Here is a 19,445-nt window from a genome sequence, read left to right as displayed (position 1 = left end):
TAGTAGTCACTTGTCCTTAAAATATAACCTTTGGAGCTGCAAAGGTGGGTTAGTGGTTAAGAGTAGATGTTGCTTGAGTCTGGTTAGAGTCAGATACAAAATAAATCACCCGGATCTGGTGATCCCTGTGCATATACTTGTACACAAATACATAAACACACACCACACGTACCCGTGATTAAATAAAAATTACATTTTGAAAAAAAAATTGATTTTCAGAATTTTCCCATAGTTGAGGGTGTCAGGGTACTATATTTAGTTTTATGCTAAAAAACAAAATGAACAAATTATATTTTTAGGCTATAATCTTAAAGTTTATGGGTTTTTTTTTTTAATCCACAAGTACTTCCTGGTTTATTTACAGTGGTGTTTCATTTTCAGAGGCCACAACCAGAGGATGGAATTTCTGGGTGACTCCATCATGCAGCTGGTAGCCACGGAGTACCTGTTCATTCATTTTCCTGACCACCATGAAGGACACCTGACGGTGAGCACCCTCAGTTACTCCTTGGAAGTTTGCAGGAGAACGCACAGGGAGTGAGGAGCAGGAGGCCCAGATGCGTGCTTGTGTAACTAATCACTGATCTCTTGGTGACTGTCATGGTCTCTTCCCCAGGGGAATAAATACTCTGTGCTATAAGTTGTGTATGTATAGATATATACATACATACACACGTGCTCATTATAAAAGTGTGAGTGAGTATAACTGTGTGTAAGGTAGAACATGTTAGATATAACAGAGGCACAGGCCGGTTGCTGGACTTACATGCTCAGGAAAAGATTCTCCTAGTTAGGGTGCAGGGAAGGCGTCATGGGTCTGGTGATGGCGGACTTTCACATTGGGGCAGGATTTAGCCATTGTGAGTTTAGTAAAAACTCTGTGCAGTGGCTTCCTTCACGCTGAATCCAGAGAAACAAGGGAAATGGATGGACAGAGGCAGTGGGGAGCCATGTTGGCTCTGGGGCAGAATTGGAAGGGAAGTGTAGAGACAAGGTTAGAGTCATACACAGAGTAAATCACCCACCATTCCTCTCACTTGTGCCGTCCAAAATCAGGCTGCATTAGCTTCCACTTGCTGTGTACCGTTTTTTACCGTGAAACCTGTCGGTAGTAAACCTAGGATGGTGGGAAAAGACTGTCCAGCAGTCCCTGATCTGGGAAGGCCTCCGACTGACCCCTGCGGAGGCCCGTGGGAGCTGCCTATTGGGAAGCTGGGGCTCTGTCCGGTGGAGCAGAGTGACCCTGTGTTCTTCAGTGTGACCTATTGTGTTGGCGCTAACAGCAGTTCTTCCGTGCTTTTAAGTTGTTGCGTGTGGTTTTCTTTGACTAGAATTGAATCACAGTTCTGTAGCGCTGAGATGTTAAGTGTCTGAAGAGAGCATGAGGTTCAAGTGGGAATTTTCAGTGGTATTCCTCAACTCAGTCCTCAGTCACTGGGTGAGGGCTACGCCTTTGTCATCTGCCATGTGCTGTGACAAGAGTCACACGTACCTCTTTAGTTGTAAGTGAGCGGGATGACTGCCATTAAAAATTAACTGCCCTTTAGAAAGACAAGGATTTCTTTCTTGGAATTCTTTTGAAAATATGAACCTTTGGGGAGCTCGTGTCTCACATCTTGCTTAGGAAAGCAGTAGGTTGTGTGTTGACTCTTCTCAACTACAGAAGAGACTTTCTACATGTCAGACGTGCCTGGTGCAGGGAGAAGTAGGCAAAGCATGCCAAGTAGCTTGAGGACAGCTCGCCTTATGGACTCTGGAAAATAGGTGCTTCAAATGGCCCCTCCTCTTCCTTCCATATCCTCTAGGGTCTTAGGGATGGGCCTGCTTTCAGATGCACTAGCCCTAGCCGGCTCTGGCACTGAGTGGAGAGTAAAGTGTGAGCTGATAAAGCCAACCCAGGCCAGTGCCGCATGTGCAGGGCCTGGCTTCTTTCCACAGCCCCTTCAGAGCTGGCAGCGTGATTGCTTTGGTTTTGTTATTTTGAGTAAGGCTCTGTTCTGTAGTCCAGGCTGGTTTCAAACTCACAGCAGTCTTCTTGCCTGAGTCTCCCAAATGCTGGCATCCCGGGTGCTGTGGAAGTGAGTTTATCAGCCTTGCTGTCTTAAAATTATAGCTTGATCCATATGGTGCTTGTATAAACTATTGTTGCAGTAAGCTTTGAGAGAAACGAATAGTACCGTCAGCTCTGATGGCAAGACAAAGATGATGTGTCATAAGCACACCGTTGTTTAAAGGCTGCTAAACATTGACATGACTGCTCCCTCCTTGAATGGCATCTCCCCTGGCTAGTGTCACGCTGTATTCTAGATCTTTCCATACCTCTTTTCTTCACTACTGTGTCTTAGCATCCGTAGCATGTTCACGTATTCTTTCCAGCTAGTAAATGTGTCAGCATCTAAGAGGTCACTGCTAGAGCATGTCTCCTGCTAATGTATCGTCTCTCAGACAGTCCGCTCCATGTGTGTCAGCAGTTTTACCTTCCTGGCAGGAAACTTGCAGCTGATCTCTTCAGGCTCACTTCTATCCTGAGCTCCAGTGCCACGTGTCAAGATGGAATATAATGTTATTCCACCTCGGTCTTCTTGAAGATTCCCCGAGTAATGTGTTGTTGACAGTATCAGCTATCCTATACTGTGTATCAGAAACCTAGGAGTCATCTTTGTGTCCTCCCTCAACCTCTCTTCCTCCCAAGTCCTAACAATGTTACTCCAGTATTTCTGGAGGGCGCACTCTCCCTTACCACCTAATCGCTATCACAGACAGCTGCCTCCTAGTCCTGATCACCTGGGTCACTGAAGGGAGTTCTTCATAGCCATCAAGGTGTACAGGAAATATGTGATTGAAATCCTCTTAGAAGCAGTAACATTTATAGAGTTGTAAAGGATGGGAAGCTTGAGGTTCTGGTCATCCAAAGCACAGGGTAGTAGAGCATCCTTCTTCAAGAGGATGCGCCCCTGAGGGCTCCCCAGGTCCTCAGATCTCCCCCAGACTATCTGCTACTCTCTGAAAAGCTTTCCTTGGTAGTTTGATGGCACTTTTGTCCTCGGCCTAAGAGATGGACAGTTTAAAGCTGAAATTATTCAGGAGGCCCACATCTCAGGATGGCGTGAAGTCATTTGTTTTCTATCAACTTGTACCCCAATCCGGTCCATCTTATGTGTTTGAGCCAGAGAGTTGTTTCACACAGCTCTTCAGTGACTCCACCAACTAGCCTAGCCGTTTATCCAAAGTCCATTACCATTGAAATTGTCTCGGTCTCAGTTGTCAGACCTCCTCCCATCCTTTGACTTCTGCACTGCAGGGGATCTCCTTCTGTCTTGTGACTTTGAAAACATCTGTTTGCCCTTTCCGACTTATGCCCAAAGCCAAATCTCTTCCCCATACTCTATAGACTCACACCTATGGAGTATAGCAATACTTACATACTTGGGATGTAAGAACGTGCAAACTATTAATTCGATTTCTAACAGGTACCTCTGACTGATGGATCTAAAACAAAAGTCTCAGTTTCCACCCTCGGCCCTGCTTCTCTCAGTGTTCTTCATGCCTGTAAGGATTAATCTGTTATTTCAGTTGCCAAAAGCCTTAGGATTATCATGAACTCTTGTCTCTGTCTCCTGTTACACCTCCCGAACACCGGCGTACCCTGTCAACTTTACCTTCCTAGTTAATTCTGCACGTGACCTCCAGCCTCACTGCCGGTGCTGGTGTCTGACTTACAGCCTCCTCTCTCATCAGATCTGGCCCTTTCCTCCTCTCCAGTCTGTCTTTAGTAGGTATACACAAGAATTCTCTTTCCAGTGTTGGGCGATTGAACCCCAGGGTTTGTATGTGTTAAGCAAACGCTCTTAAAGGGATCGTTTTGAAAGGGCAACCAGGTCACAAGTCTCCTTTGTGTCAGACCTCTCTCCAGCCTAAAGGTAAAGGAAAATGCTGTTTAGTTACTTCAGCATTTTGATGTTGGCCTACGAGAGTGGGCACTTAGCATGTGCTCAGAAATCCTTATAGTCAGTTCTTCTCTAGTGGTCCTTGTAAGCAATTCTTCATCTCCTTTCGCTCTCTGTTCCGTCATCCTCTGAGTAAAGCCTCCGCCAGCATGCAGCCCCTTCCTCTGTTCCTGCCTTCTTTCCCTTAGATTAGAACTGCATCTCCAGTTTCTCCCTAGGACAAGCAAGGTATATGTTTTTACTAGTCTGCTCCCATTGGAGTATAAACTGAAAATATTTTGTCTGGTCTTTTATTCTGAATTTTGGTTGATTGGCAAATTCCTATTATGTAAGCATTCAGAAAATTGTCTTTGAATGAACGATCTTCATAGCCTAGATTAATGATTTTTGATTCCTCTTTGAGCAATGGCTGGAGAACCAGCAAGACCTTTATTGGTCTTGTCTTCCTGTTCAGCCTTGTTCCCTGTGCTCTTTCTTCTCTGCCCCAGCCTGCTGGGTCCGGATCCTTCTACTGTTGTCTTTGCACATGCTCTTCTCCTGTCTGGAGGCCGTTCTGCACCTAGTTTTTTATTTTGCTTACTATCTTTTAGCATTCCTTCACTTGGCAGCTCTGACCTGACCCCTGACTCTACTCAAGTCTAAACCCTGCGCTCCTTTCTATTCTAGCACTTGCTAGAATATTCTAGTGCTGTTCTGTTTCAGCTTGCCTACCCTCACTAGACCAGAAGTTTTTAAAGAGTGTGCTGTAGTTCCTCTCTAGCCCCGCAGTACCTATCGTGTTGGGTTCTCAGTATAGACTTGGTAAAGAGGTAGAGGAGGGCGCTGTAGAAGGGAACGCCACATCGGGGCAGAGCATGGGGGTCTGTAGAGAAATGGCCTGTCGCTTTACATGTCAAGAAATGAACTGGAAACTGACTTTGAAATGCTTAAGGATTAAAAAAAAAAAAATGAAGTGTGCAGATTACTGGAATTGCATTGGAAGGGCAGCAATTGATTCCTTCTTGTAATTAAAGGCACAGAGTGGCAGTTAATCACGTTGGAAAGCCTTAGCGTTGAGCCAATTGGGTACACACTTGCTTTCTAAAGAATAAAGACACAAAAGCAGATGTAACTGTGTCTTCCAAATCTTGCTGGTTGTTGAGGAAAAGGGTTGCCCTGTGAGAGAATACTGAAAGGGCCTGCTTGGGAAGGAATGTGAATCAATTACAGAGGCCATAGCTTAGTCAAGTTTGGATTGGGATGTCTGGGGAAGATGTTCTGTCTGTACACTGAAGTTCTTGTTCTTCAGGGTCAGCCTCCCTGGTACGGTCAGTGTGAAGAGAGAGAACCTTAAAGAAAACCGCTGCTCAGGACAGAATGCCTGTCCTATGGCACTTGCAAATTTGTTCCCTTTCTACATCCAAATACTTATCTGTCCCAAACAACCTTTCTCGCCTTCACTGAAGTTTAATTTTAAATCAGAAACAAGAAAGAGAAGTACAGGTAAAGTCCCTTTGTAAACCTGACAAAGGGACTGTTGATCCCTGGTGCAGTGACAACGGCCAGTACCTAGTCCAAATCTCAGATTCTGGTTTTGAGACGTCAAGATGTTCCTACAGCCTCAACAGAGACATCTCCCACAATTACCTTAAACTTAAATTTCCATAAGAACATGAAGATTGATATTCTTCCTTTAATACTCAGTCTGGGAGGAAGCCATAGTGTGGGACGTGAGCCTTTCACTCCACTCCTGAGCTAGCAGGAGCTGCTCATTCTGTGTGTCAGGCACTGTGTCCAGGGGTGAAGTGCACCAGCAAGATGAACTTGTGGAAGTTGTTTTGCTTGATTTTAGAGGAACAGTGCGAGATGGTAGGAGAGAGAGCAGGGATTACAAACACACTTGAGAAGCGGTGATCTCATCCTGCCCTGCTGCCTCCTGACAGCAGCGAGTATAAATCATCCAGGCAGGCAGGTACCCTATCTAACAGCGCTCTGAGAAGATGGATTCCCCAGCCTCCCGGCAGAGGATTTCTCTATCACTGACATAATTTGGCTCCTTGTGTCTGACCTGCATTCTGTTGGCTATCATTTGGGTACCTTTTCTTTAATTATCATGGGAAATGGAGACCATCTAGCCACCACTCTCGGTATAAAAGACCTGTGTGGCATATCACTATCAATTTTAATTGTATACTTCGCTTTGGTTCCACTGTCTTCTATTGAAGTCCTCAAAATAATAAGTCTGTCCCTTCGCCTTACACTAGGTGGCCCTCTTGGGTAGCTTATGTCCCACACTGTGGCTTCTTCCTAGAACCAAGAGTATTAAAAGGAGACTGTCAATCTTCATGTTCTTATGGAAATTTAAGTTTAAAGTAATTGTGGGAGATGTCTCTGTTGAGGCTGTAGGAACATCTTGAAGTATCAAAACCAGAATCTGAGATTTGGACTAGGTACTGGCCGTTGTCATTGCACCAGGGATCAACAGTCCCTTTGTCAGGTTTACAAAGGCCTTAGTTGTACTTCTCTTTCTTGTTTCTGATTTAAAATTAAACTTCAGTGAGAGCTAGAAAGGTTGTTAGGCACAGATTACTATTTGGTAAAGGGGAGGATTTGGAAGGCAGCAAGAAAAAGGATATCTAGAAGGTTTTGTATTCAAATAAACACTAGAAGGATTCTATGGCTTTCTAGAATCTTTTCCCTATATTTGAGGAGCAAGCAAACCTCACCCAATACTGATGCTGCTGTAGATAACACCTCTGTGGAAAATAGCAATTATAGTATCAGCATCTTGCCTTGCTACCCCCCCCCCCCCTTTGGGGATTTTTTTATTTTCTGCAGGGATATTTAACTTCTTTCCATCTCTTGGTGGTCTTGCTTATATCAGCTCTCCCTCACTTGGCTCTGATTTTTTTCTGGTTCCCACTGTGGTCACCTTGCTATATCATGGCCCCTACTTTCACCACTATGTTCAATTTCCCTATAAAACCCTCTCCAGCCATTTTCCCATTAACCAGCCCAGTCTTTCTTAGGTCAAATTCTTTGTTCATCAGAACCCACGTGAACATTTTCAAAAAGGAAGCATCCCAAGTTCAGAGTTCAAAATTCTGATCCTTTGGTGTTTGGGAGAAATGTGGGTGGGTACCAATCCTGGATAAGCCTCTTAGACCTCGGTATTGAAGTTGACTAGAATGTTCTTGAGAGGGGTTTCCTAGGTCACCTTCTCTGGACAGCTTGGTTAAGAGGAGCAGCTGTGTGTCCCTGGGTCTGTGCTTGCATCTCTGTCAGCATGGTGATTATTGTGACTGATCTGTGTGTGGCTTTCTTAGGAGTAGGTCCCTTCTGAAGCACTTTAACAAGGATGTTTTTGGTCCTTCAGCTTTCAGCACAGACCTAGTGAATAATCAGCCTGCCCTGCCACCTCGCTAGCCCCAGAACCTCACAGGCTTTGCTTCTGTTGTCCAGCCTCCCTTGCTATACCCGTGCTTTGCCAAATAGATTTATTCTGAAGTTGAATTCAGCTGAGGACACAGATGGAAATTGTCACTTTAATGAACCTCCATTTGGGCTTTCATGATTAGGTAGAGAGCAAAGTCTTACCTCATTTTACTTCATGTTCCAAAGTTAAGTGGACTACAGAAGTAAGGTTAATCACTGGTGACTCTTGCTTCTTACTCTGAGTTGTTGGCAAGAACTTAACAGACCTCACTTTTAGCTACCTCACTGCTCTAAGACCTGCCAGGGCTTGTCTTACAGCAAAACTAGTTCAAGTGTCTCCTGTTTCCATCCACATTGCTTCCCTTCTGTCACTGCGTGGCACTGAAGGAGGATCTGTGACGCTGGAGGGTGGCAGCTGAGGCCTGGTGGCCAGCAGTGTCACCACTGCTGTGTGCTGTCGTTCACATTGGGCCATTGGTCCTGAACACGCCATTTTCACAGCTCATGGAGCTTCCCTCCTTACCCAAAGCACAGATTCAGCTTGCTCAGCGTAACCGTCCTCCCAGAATAACCGCCCTATCCGTGTGAGGTCTGTTTCAACTTGAAATCCAAACCACAGAAAGAAAGAGCACTTCCAGTTCATAGAGTCTGTGAGTTGGTGACTTGGGCTTCTATTGTTTGTGTCATCTAGTCATGTCACATTTGGCTTTTAATTTTTAAGCTTCTTTGTGAGTTTGTGTGTGTGTGTGTGTGTGTGTATGTGTATTTTAAAAAGTAGTGTACTGAAGAGAAATTGTAGTAGTTAAGGGGGAATTGGGACTGAAAATGGAGCAGAGGTAGGGAAAGAGTTACAGTCTAAAATTCAATTCAGGCAAGGCTTATGGAGATCAAGTTGTGTTTCTGCTTCATGAATCATTGTCAGACAAATTAAGAACATATTGTTCCTTATTTATCTATTGTCAAGGACTCACTATCAAGCATTGAGAATAAATCTTGATTTTCATAAGCTTTGTTGACACTGTGGAGCCGTAGAGCATAAAGCATCTGATAAACACAGTGCTCTATGGAACAGTGGCTGCTCTAATGCCGGCATGACTCACAGCTGCTTCCGCCTGTCCTGTGTTCAGGAAGCCAACTGTTTGTTTATGCTTCTGGTAAGAAAACATAGCTTCGAGAACGTTATTCCCCCGAGTCTTAGGAATCGGGGATAATTGTGTCCGTTTTTTAAAGTTTGGTGACTTCCCACCATGGAATCTGCCTGCTTCCCTAGTCTCCTTTCCCATCTCTTCCCAAGTGTGTTAAATGCTTACATTGGGCTTGTTTTAGAGACACTGGAATGGGTCAGTTATCTGATGTTTAGGCACTGTCTAACATTACTATGTGACTAGTGCTTGGAGGGCTGTTAGCAGTCCCAAACTCCTAGTAGACATTTCTGTTTTGAATTCCTGAGGTTGAAATCTATAAATCAATTGAGATTTGGGGCTAGAGCTCAGTGGTTTAAAGAGCTTGCTGTTCTTGTAGAGCATCTGAGTTCTGTTCCTAGTGCCCCTGTGGGGAGGTTTACTGCGGTTTGCTCTGGGAAGTCCAGCATCCTCTGGCTTTCACATGTATGCACATAGCACATACATAGAATATAAATATAGATAAAAGGTCTGAGTATGAGAAGATTGAGATACAAGGAATGTAATGTAAATCTTGAAAATAACAACAATATAAATAAATAGGTGTTTTAATAATATTGAAACATCTCTTCCCTAAGTCATATAGTATCAAAATTAGGACCTGTGTCATGAAATATGCTTTTTGTGGACAACTTTAAGCACAGGTTTGATTGGTGGATGTCCCCTGTAATCACTGGTGAAGATTGATTGTTTCAGGATATGGGAAATTTGTTTGGGGTAGTAAAAATGGGTAAGGTTTTCAAAATGTATCTAATTGTACATGAAAGGGTACTGAGTATAAGTTATATTTAAGTAAAATGATTTTTTAAAGTTTTAATGTTTCCTGACCTGGTAGCTTTGAGCTTTTCAGTAATGATTATCTTAGTCAGATTGCTGTGTATCCCCTCCCAAAATTCTTCTCAGTGCTACTAAATAAGTAATTGGTTATCCAACTGCTTGGTTAAATCTAGGTAATGGGGTGGGTGAGTATTAAGGAGATAGTAGAAGCGTTTGGAGTATGTCGTGGTCACCTGAGGATAGAGACTTAGTCACTTGTCTGCTATCCTGACATGCTGTCGGGTGGTTGGGGTCAACACAGGAGCAGGAGAGAGACCAGAGCTGATGGGGTTTCTAACCATATGACATTTCCTTTTTACTAGTTGTTACGAAGTTCCTTAGTGAACAACAGAACTCAGGCCAAGGTAGCAGAGGAACTGGGCATGCAAGAGTATGCCATCACCAACGACAAAACCAAGAGACCCGTGGCCCTAAGAACCAAGACTTTGGCAGACCTTTTGGAATGTGAGTCCTACCTACAGTGTGAAGCTTTCTAACTGGCAGGTCCAGGGTTTAAATTAAACCATCTAGAGCTTACTGTTTTAATGATGATGGCGACGACAATGATTATGTTGTTCTATGCAAAGAATCTCTTTTCTCTGTTTTTCTACTTCTTTTGTTCTGTATAGCTCAGGCTAGCCTTGAAATTCCTGTGTAGTCAAAGGTGGCCTTGACCTCCTGGGGCGCCCCTGCCTCTATCTCCTGACATTATAGGCTTGGGTGACCACATCTGTCTAAGTAATCTCTTTCGTTTTTATTTTTTAGTTATTTTTGCTTTTCACTAAGCCATGTGGATAATACGTTTCTGTTGTTCAGTCTGTATTCAGGGGTGGCTGTGTAGCCCACGTCCTGTCTCTGAGTCCTCAAGTCTCTCTGTCTGAAACAATAACACAACGTAAAGATTAGTTGTTCTGAATCACAGTAGTGGGTTTGTTTGGTTTGTTTGGTTGGTTTTGCTACCCAGCACTCTTCATAAAGGGACATAGGGAAAAAGATAATTTATTCACTAAATACCAAAATCGCCACCTATTGTTCTGAGTGAGAACAAAACTCTCTAAACAGTCACCATCTTTTTCATGTTCTGATATGGTCTGGAAGCACAAATAATTCCATTATAGCTAATTAAGGGATTACACACATAATTTTATTATTTCTAATATTACTTCAAAAGAACTAGAATATTCTCTGGGCCTTAGAGCTTTTTATGTTATAGTATTTTTTTCAGAATTGGAATTATGTAAAATATTAAAGCCTACTGTGCAAGCCGGCTTATTTATGGATTATAAAGGCAGTCTAACCAAGGCACCTGAAGGGAAGTAAAATTCAGCTGAGTGAGTGGTGTCTCTGTCATTTTTATTTTAGTTCAATAGAAGGTTCTTGCAGTCTTTCAAATAAATGCACCATTTGTCTACTTGGCTAAAATTCTTTTAAGTGAGCCCGTCTTTGGAATTGTCCCTTATTAATTCAGTTACATAAATTATTGTGTTATCGTTGAGTTTTTCTTAATTTGGGCAGGTCGAACCTTTGTATTTTCTCACTTCTTTCTCTGGTTATGGAACTTCCCATGGAACTGGTACCCATGCGCGGTCTCGGGATGCAGTTGGGATGCTTCTGGTTCTCTTCCTACAAGATTACCTCAGTTATGTTCCCAGGTCCATCCCTGTTCCACACTACAGTATTGGTATAGACTTTAGACCAGTGGTTCTCAACCTGGGGGCCAGTGAGCCTTTCACAGGAGTCGCCTACGACCACAATATGTTTACATTCTAACAGTAGCAAAATTATAGTTAAGTAGCAGCAATGAAAGTAACTTTATGGTTGGGGGGTTGGGGGGTTGGGGGTCACCTCAACATAAAGGACTGAATTAAAGGGTCGCAGCGTTAGACTGTTCGCTTAGCCACTGGCTAAGGGCAGTTGGCGTCTGCTCTGATTTTTCATCTTAATCACACGTCTGTGTTGGTGCTTCTGATAGTAGTGATAAAGGGTGCAGTTTTATTTGAAGAAAAAAGAAATAATTGTTCTTAAAAGAAAGGAGTGTCTAGAAGTCAAAAGCCTTGTGAAAATACTACTTAAAAGCTTATAGCCCTTAGGGCTGGGGCGATGGCTCAACCTTTACCAGCATTTATGACCCACATTCTGTTCCTGCCACCCGTGTTGGTACACGTATATATACCTATAGAGATTGATAAGGAAGGACACTCAGCTTATGCTGTTTCTGGTAAATAACGGCGAGTGGCCTATTTCACATTTGTTTTTCAGCATTTATTGCAGCGCTGTACATCGACAAGGACTTGGAATATGTTCACACTTTCATGAACGTCTGCTTCTTTCCACGGCTGAAGGTAAGCGTGTACGTTTCCATCAGTGCATACTTTTCTTCCAGTGGCTCTGAAACACACTACTCAATGCTTTGGGGGATCCCCACAGGAGTTCATTCTGAATCAGGATTGGAATGACCCCAAGTCACAGCTGCAGCAGTGCTGCCTGACCCTGAGGACAGAAGGGAAGGAGCCAGACATCCCCTTATACAAGTAAGTGGTTGCTGTCTGCCAGCCATCGGCTGCAGTGTGCCTAGGTATCCTTCATGTGCTTACAGGAGAACGCAGGGACTTCCTGTGACACTAGCTAATCTCTAAAGTGCTGTCGTAGCTATGAGTGGGTGCATCCGGATTGTCTCTGCTTTCCCCATGTGTAAATTTCTCTGATCTACTGCCTGGCACAGAGATACACTAAGATATAAGATCAAGGTAGAGCAATTTTAAACTTGCAGTACTTGTTGATTTTTTAAGATGCATTCATGGTTGTAATCTCTGCATGTAGGTGCCGGGAATCGAGCCTGAGTCCTGTGAGAGCAGCACGTGCTATTATCCCCTGAACTGTCTGTCTATCTCTGAGGCTCCGGCATGAAGTAGTTCTTCTGTATAGGTTTTCTTTGTCTGATTTCCTGTAGCAGTAATGGACTGTGTGTAGTTCCTAGCAATACGTGGGTTCTACTTGTACTTCGCCCTGAGCCCCTGTTGGCCTCTGTTATCTGGAAGGCTGTCTCCCAAGCTGGGGAGAAATGGAGCAAATATTTACTGCCGCTACTTTGTTACTCAAGTGCTTGCTTTTCCTGGAATCAGAATCAAAAGTTGCCTTCTATTGGTGACATTCACATGCGGACTGAGCCGGGTTTAAATGGGAATCACAAAGTAAAGAATGCTTGAGCACGTGGCTGCCTGTTGAAGGTACTGTTGATACTGTTTTAGGGATGCTTACAGATCTACTTACACTGGGCTGGAGAAAGCCTCTGCAGTTAAGAACCACTTGCTGCCCTTGCAGGAGGAGCCAGGCTCAGTTCCCGCCACCTGCACTCGCCTCTCAGCCACCTGTAACCCAGCTCCAGGGATCAGTTGCTCCTCTGGCCTCTGGGCCCCTGCACGTGTTTACCTCTCGCCATGAACCTGGGAGTGTGGGGCCCTAAGCACGGAGCCAGCCTAAAGTCTCGTGCAGTAGCCAACTTTATTCAGAGCATCAGACAGTTTATACTCTGGGGTTAAGAAGAATCACATGAGTAAGGTGCTCAATCTCAAGGACAAGCCTCACATGGCAGAAACATTTTTTTCCTCCATAGAGGCACACGAGTAACAACACTGAAGTAAACTCACTCAGCTATCTGCTACACCTGGGAGGAACACACAGACATATTCCAGTAGTTGTGTGTTTTGAAGTCACAAGACTCTTGTCTTTTTTTTTTTTTTTGGGGAGTTTTCTCACAAGCACTCAGAATTCTCACATGACTCCATCCTTGGACTGTGTTCCGACACGCCTACATGCACACACACATGTATTTCTTATTAATTAAAAAAAAAAAGTTCAGTTTCAGTACTGTTTACTCCTGCATTTGTGCAGGTGTGCTCCTCCCGAAAGACTTTTCTAACTTAAAAATATTTTTAAAAAGAAAAAAAAAGTCACAACAGATTAGAAGCTTTTGTGCACTAGCCAACCAGAGGCCAGAAGACTAGTCACCTTCTAGCAAGAAGCTGTCAGTATGAAACTGCTTTCTTTATTGGAGAAAATTCCTAAATAGAAACAACTTATTGATCTGCATCATAATAAGCATAATAAAAGTCTAAGCTATGTGGTGTGATTGAATCAAAGAATTTCCCCATCGAGGTGATTACTAAGGGTCAATGATAAAGACGGTGTGTGTCTTCTGACACGGGAATGATTAGTAAGTCCCACCGTAAGCTGCCATATGCATCTTGAGTATGTAAACAGAAAGGAAATTGCTGTATTCTCTGCTCATAAATCCTCCCCCAAAAGTACACGGTGACTTTGTTCTCTGTTATCAAGATGGTGAGGTTGTTTTACATGGTCTTCCTGGTTGCCGTGTTTGTCCCATTATCATTCTTGGCTACTTTTAATTTCCCTTTCCCATGAGTTATCAGGTTTTTTTTTTACGTTTGAAATCTGCACCTTGTCATTAAATCCAGAGAACCTGCAGCTTTGTTTTTTAGTGGTTGTGTTATAAGCTTGCCATTATAGCATATCTCTGAAACGATCACAGATGTTTCAGAAATTAAATATATTTTCTAATCTCTTAGGTAAAATACTAGCCATTAGACGGAATCCATAAGGCGTGTGAAGCCATTCAGGCGTGTCTCGAGGTGTGATTACCTATTTATTGCTCTTAGCTATGATAAGCATTGTAAAGTAACAAACTAACGGCCTCGATTCTTCATAATGAAAGTTTGTTAATTATGTGATACTAGAATACCCACACATAGAAGCTGTAAAGTATCACATACTTAACTGTGAGCCCTCAGGTATTATTTCTATTTTCGAAAAATATAAAACTACAATGCCGTTTTGTTTTGTTTTGTTTTTTTAAAGCTCTACATTTTGTTAGGTTAGCAAATGAAAAATTGAATCACTTCCGTTTTCCATGTTGTTATTTTTACGTTCTTTCTGGCAGTAAGAATAAAGTTTTTTCTTTTTTTTTTTTTTTTTTTTTTTTTTTTTTTTTTTTTTTTTGTCAGTTCATATAATAGCAAAATAATTGAGCATTGTATCATAATTCATGTTCTTTCGTTTCAGGACTCTGCAGACAGTGGGGCCGTCCCACGCTAGAACCTACACTGTGGCTGTTTACTTCAAGGGAGAAAGGATAGGCTGTGGGAAAGGACCAAGGTATGAGAGGAACCACTGGATTTCATGGAGTATCTATCTGTGTTCAGGAAAGTTCCTCCCTGGTAGTTCCGACCTCTGCAGTCTGTGTAGCAAGCTTAGAATGTGAAGGGTCTTCAGTTACCACAAAACGAATCCCGGGGGCTAAAGTCAAGTGAGTCCCATCTGAGTTCAGCCTCAGCAGATGTGTGAGGTGCGCCATGTGCGTGACAGCCTAAGTCTACACTTCCTTTCCTATCATGCACGCTTTATGGGCATGCGTACCACAGTAGGAAAAAGAATTATACATATAATCTATGTCTTGCCCGTGTCTCTCTCTCTCTCTCTCTCTGTATTTTATCCTTTTCATGTTTAACCTTTACACGGAGTATTTCAGACTTAAGAAATGCTTCAGCCCTAATATAAACAGAAGGTATTCCATTGCAGAATTGGTGTGGAACCAATACTTTAAAGAGCCTTTGTGTAAATAAAAGGCATTTCTGCACGCTCCTGTGTGTATTCTTAGCCTGCAATTCAGTGTGTGGTGGAAGTAATCACGTGAAATTTTACGCAGTAGATATGAAAATCAGCATGAATAATTTGTGTTTTTGAAGAAGAAAACCTTTCAAGTCGACCTCCCCTTTATTTTATCCGACAGCATCCAGCAAGCAGAAATGGGAGCGGCAATGGATGCACTTGAAAAATGTAAGCCTGTGTCTGTCTCTGTACTTACACCTTCACCATGTCGTGCGTGTCTTAGGGAAGGAAGATGAAGGAAGTAGGGACATGGTTATGTTTTGATAAAATGTGATCTTACTTTGTTAATAATTTTCCTCCATCCAGAGTACAGTAGAATATGTACTACGTATAAAGCAGATTGTAGTTTTTGAAGGCAGTCCAGACCTGAATGTGATTTACATTTTCCTTTTTTACATGGATCTCTACTCAGTGGAGGCCCCTCTGGGAGTGGCCTTCTGATGATATTTCCCCATACTTCTATAGTCAAGTGCCTGTGTAGATCAAGCACTTGGGAGGGAGATTCAGGGGGCCAGGGGGGGAAGGTCACCTGAAGCCACACCGTGAGGTCATGGTGAGCCTGGGCCACATGAGATCTCACTTCAAAGCAAAACAAAACAAACAAAATAAAAATTAAAAAAAAAAAAAAAAATCTCTGAAAGCTGGGTATGGTGGCCTTTAATCCCAGCACTCAGGAGGAGAGGCAGCAGATCTTTGAGTTCACGGCCAGCCTGGTCTACACAGAGAAACCCTGTTTGGAAGAAAAGTCTTGTGTCGGGATAAATGTACACGTGGGAAGTTGTTTTGCTTGCTTGTTTTTCTGTTTAGTTTTTAATCATTGTCTTACGTAAGTGGGGTGGTAACTACATACGTCTGCATACATGTATAGATCATAGAGAATGGCTTCAATTCAGTCTTTCTTAATAGTTGTATGCTATTTCCTACTGTGGACGTGCTATTTCATTGATGTTTTTCTTATTTTCTTATTGCTTTGAGTGCACGAGAGTGTGTGTGTGTGTGTGTGAGTGTGTGTGTGCGTCTGCGTGTGTGTTCAGTGTCTACAATAAACGTCTAGATTGTGGTGCATTTAATTCTGAAGATGGATTGTCTCAAGAGTGAAATCCATGCTGAAGAGTCTTCAGTTGCATAGTTGACGGTGGAGAGCTGCCTAGTCTTGTAAATTGAAGGCATGAGGACAGGACGATCTTCTCTGAGGTCTATTGTGCTTCACAGAAGAACCTGTGGGCACAGTATGTATGCCCAGTGCTTCGAGAGCCAGCTAAAGGAGTGGGGAACAGTGAATACACAGGCTCAAACTGAAGTATCCCACGATTCTCAAGTTTGAGAAAGGTTCCAGAAGAGGTTAGAGGGCCTCTAGCTAAGTGGAAATCAGCAGACAGTGGCTTACTGTTCAGAGGTAGGCAGGGGAGTTAGTGAGGACAGAAACCAGTGCTGCCGGGGTCTAGCGTCCATAGAATGAATCTATGCTGAGTTTCACATTGACTTTTTTGGAAAATGTTTTCATTGATTGTTTGTATAAATGCACCTTCATTTATTGAAGGAGAGTGGGATTTTTTTTTTTCTAGTTATAACAATAGAGTCCACCCCTTCTTCTGATGTGTGTAGTCAGCTCTAAAATGGTACTGGAAAAGTGACTATTTCTGAGACAGACATCCTCCCCAAAGGATGATAGGAGTTGATTGCTTAAATGCAGGAGAGTGAATTGGCATCATGTCCCATCCTTAAAGAGTTTACCTTTTGGTCTTGATTCCATTTCTAGGAATCCAACATAAGGAAACACTTGGATTCTGAGCTGCAGCTCACATACTGCAGTGATCACGACAGCCTGATTTATAACAGCATAATATTTAAATAAAATGAAACAGCACATTAACAGTGAGTGACTGCTTCTCAGAGAATGCTGCCCCAAGGATCGGCAGACATGTCTGTTAAAGGACCAGCTGCACGTATCTAGGCTTCCAGGTCATGATCTGTCTCTCCGTTACAACAAATTCTAACATTGTGGCACATAGACACAGGTGGTGTCAAATGTCCATGTGTCTGTTTTGTTTACAGAAATTGATTGAGAGCTGTAATTTGGCTCAGTGGCAATAGTTTACCAGTTCCTGAATATCCAAATGTGATATGTGTGTATCTGTTGAAACAATGCCATTGGAGACTGATACAGAGCTACAGGAAATGCTTGTACTGAAATAAAGGAAAATACTGTATCTATCAATACATAGCAGTATAGGGGAGGAGAGTGGAAAGATTTTTCACTGTTTATATAATGTATGTGTACATACATAAAAACATACATACACTCATGTATGCCACTACATAATGTCGTAACACTTCTGAACAGAGTTGTCCTGAAAGCTTGTTTGTGGGTAGATGTGAACAACAGGACTTTTTAGTACAAACTCAGTTACACAGTACAATCTACTGAAGAAATGGAGCCTATTTAACATAAACTTTCCTTAAAATGGAGTTCTGGAGTTCTGGGAACTTACTTGATGAGGGTTTTTCTTTTTTTTTTTTTAAGTACTTACAGTATTTGAAGTTAAAATGTATACGGTATGTAAGGACTCAGTATTAGTGCTTTCTTCCAAGTGCTCTTTCCATTTTGTCCCTGTCTCCAGCCAATAGTGAAGACGGGTACAGTAGAGAAAGGAATTGAGAGCCTGGTGCATATAGACAGACCCACTTCATTGTAGTCCTTCCATACAGCAAACAAGTCAACGGACTTGCTTCCTTTGCAAGCCACGCCCCCCTCCTCTCCCTCTTCATGTGTGAAATACAGAATAATCCTTAGCTGGCCAGGCAGAGCTGTGTCCTTTCTCGTGGTGTTGCCAGATAGCGGGTGTCCTTTATGACCTTTGTCTGCGTGTTTGCTGGCTAAGGACACAAGGACTGTTTCTCATTCTGTGCTTGATCTCCTAGTGCACATTCACACTAATACTGTGCTGCATGTGGAAAGAGAAAGGGAGAGTTTGTAAATCTTAGTCCAGATTTTCCTTGTGTCTGTGTGTTACACAGGGTCAGATCTCAAACTAAATATAGCCTAACTGCACCACTGAGTGACAGCCCTCTTTATCCGTCAGCGTTCTCCACATGACTTACCTGTGCAGATAGAGCTGTGGCCTTTTATGATGCACTAAAGATAGAGTTGATCACGGACACGGGGACTTAGAATGTGGCTTTCCTTGTGCCTGATACGGTTCTGCTCTTCTGGAAAACTTTCCTTCTCGTAATCATGGCTATGCTAGCGCTGCTTGCTGGAAGCTTTTAGCTTGTGCTTTTGCAAGCCATAAACCTTTCTTTCTTTCATTCCTTCCTTTCTGTCTGCCTGGAAGTCACTCAATGCGGAGAATGCTGCTTAAAGCACCTGCCTGTTTAGAAACCTTCCAGAACCTTATGTCTTTATTTTAAGTTACTATATGTTTTGGTGTATTTACTCTGTTTTATATATATCAGATATTGAAATTAGAATCTGAGATGCCATTCCAGACTTCTAGTGTGTGTGTGTGCATAACAAAAGGGTAAAAAGAAAATAAATCATTCTTAGTCTCCGTTTTATAAAAACAGTTCTGTATGTGTGCTGATTACATGTTACTGTCAATGGCTGTGTGCATGTTTGTTTGTCGTCTGCATCCATGGATATCCTTTATTAAGTATTACACTTCTCTCCTTGTGTCAGATAACTTTCCCCAGATGGCTCATCAGAAGCGGTTCATTGAACGGAAATACAGACAAGAGTTAAAAGAAATGAGGTGGGAAAGAGAGCATCAGGAGAGAGAGCCGGACGAGGCTGAAGACATAAAGAAGTGAAGGAGTGTACGGAAGTGGCGCTGCATTGATTTCCTAAGCACTGTGACTGTTGCCCATCGAGACCTAGCCTGGTTTTCCTTTAGACAATGAATGAAGTGTGCCCATTGAAATAAAACTCAAAGTCAAACTGTGGTTGTCTTAGTCATTGAACGCTTTGTTTCTAGCTGGATGGTCTTTGTTACAGAGTAGTAGATTTTTTTATCTAGTAGACATACATTATTCCTTTTATTTTGCTATTTAAAGAATAAAATTCAGGCAGGCATATTCTATGGAATAGTCGCTGTTTTCTGTTTCAGATTGTCAGTTGACAAGGGATTTATTTACCAGGTGTTTTTGGTATTTGTTACTCCTGCCTGTGGTAACAGCTTTTTTTTTTTTTTTTAAATATGTATTATTGATCACTTTTTTTTTTTTGGCTTTCATCTGGATGTTTCTCTAGTACTCGTGTGCTAATATTGAAGCTAACTCAGTCCCAAGCAGAACAGCGAGTCCTGTTCAGCCTCTAGCCAGTTACTGGAGCCGGCGAAGGACTCCTTCTGAGTCACACATATCCTCTGAGTCACCAGAATAGGCAAAAAGTTGTGCTGAGTCA

The 19,445-nt window shown here is 42.6% G+C and overlaps 1 protein-coding gene across 3 annotated transcripts in view; it reads left to right on the top strand.

Moving 5' to 3' along the window:
• Drosha (drosha ribonuclease III) overlaps positions 1-18,985 on the top strand; it is a 111,505-nt gene extending 92,520 nt beyond the window's left edge. For all 3 annotated transcript variants that reach the window (XM_034523417.2, XM_034523418.2, XM_076916408.1), the window contains exons 29-35: positions 382-487; positions 9,682-9,823; positions 11,618-11,700; positions 11,786-11,889; positions 14,438-14,530; positions 15,165-15,211; positions 18,723-18,985. In XM_034523417.2, the coding sequence (XP_034379308.1) occupies positions 382-487; positions 9,682-9,823; positions 11,618-11,700; positions 11,786-11,889; positions 14,438-14,530; positions 15,165-15,211; positions 18,723-18,853 (706 nt within the window). In that variant the 3' untranslated portion in view covers positions 18,854-18,985. The remainder of the gene's footprint in view (positions 1-381; positions 488-9,681; positions 9,824-11,617; positions 11,701-11,785; positions 11,890-14,437; positions 14,531-15,164; positions 15,212-18,722) is intronic.
• Positions 18,986-19,445: the final 460 nt, after the last annotated feature.

Source organism: Arvicanthis niloticus, chromosome 19 (genome assembly GCF_011762505.2).
Source record: "Arvicanthis niloticus isolate mArvNil1 chromosome 19, mArvNil1.pat.X, whole genome shotgun sequence".
In the NCBI taxonomy this organism is placed as follows: domain Eukaryota; kingdom Metazoa; phylum Chordata; class Mammalia; order Rodentia; family Muridae; genus Arvicanthis; species Arvicanthis niloticus.
The sequence above is the reverse complement of the archived record's forward strand: the minus strand, read 5'-3'. Positions and strand labels throughout refer to the sequence as shown.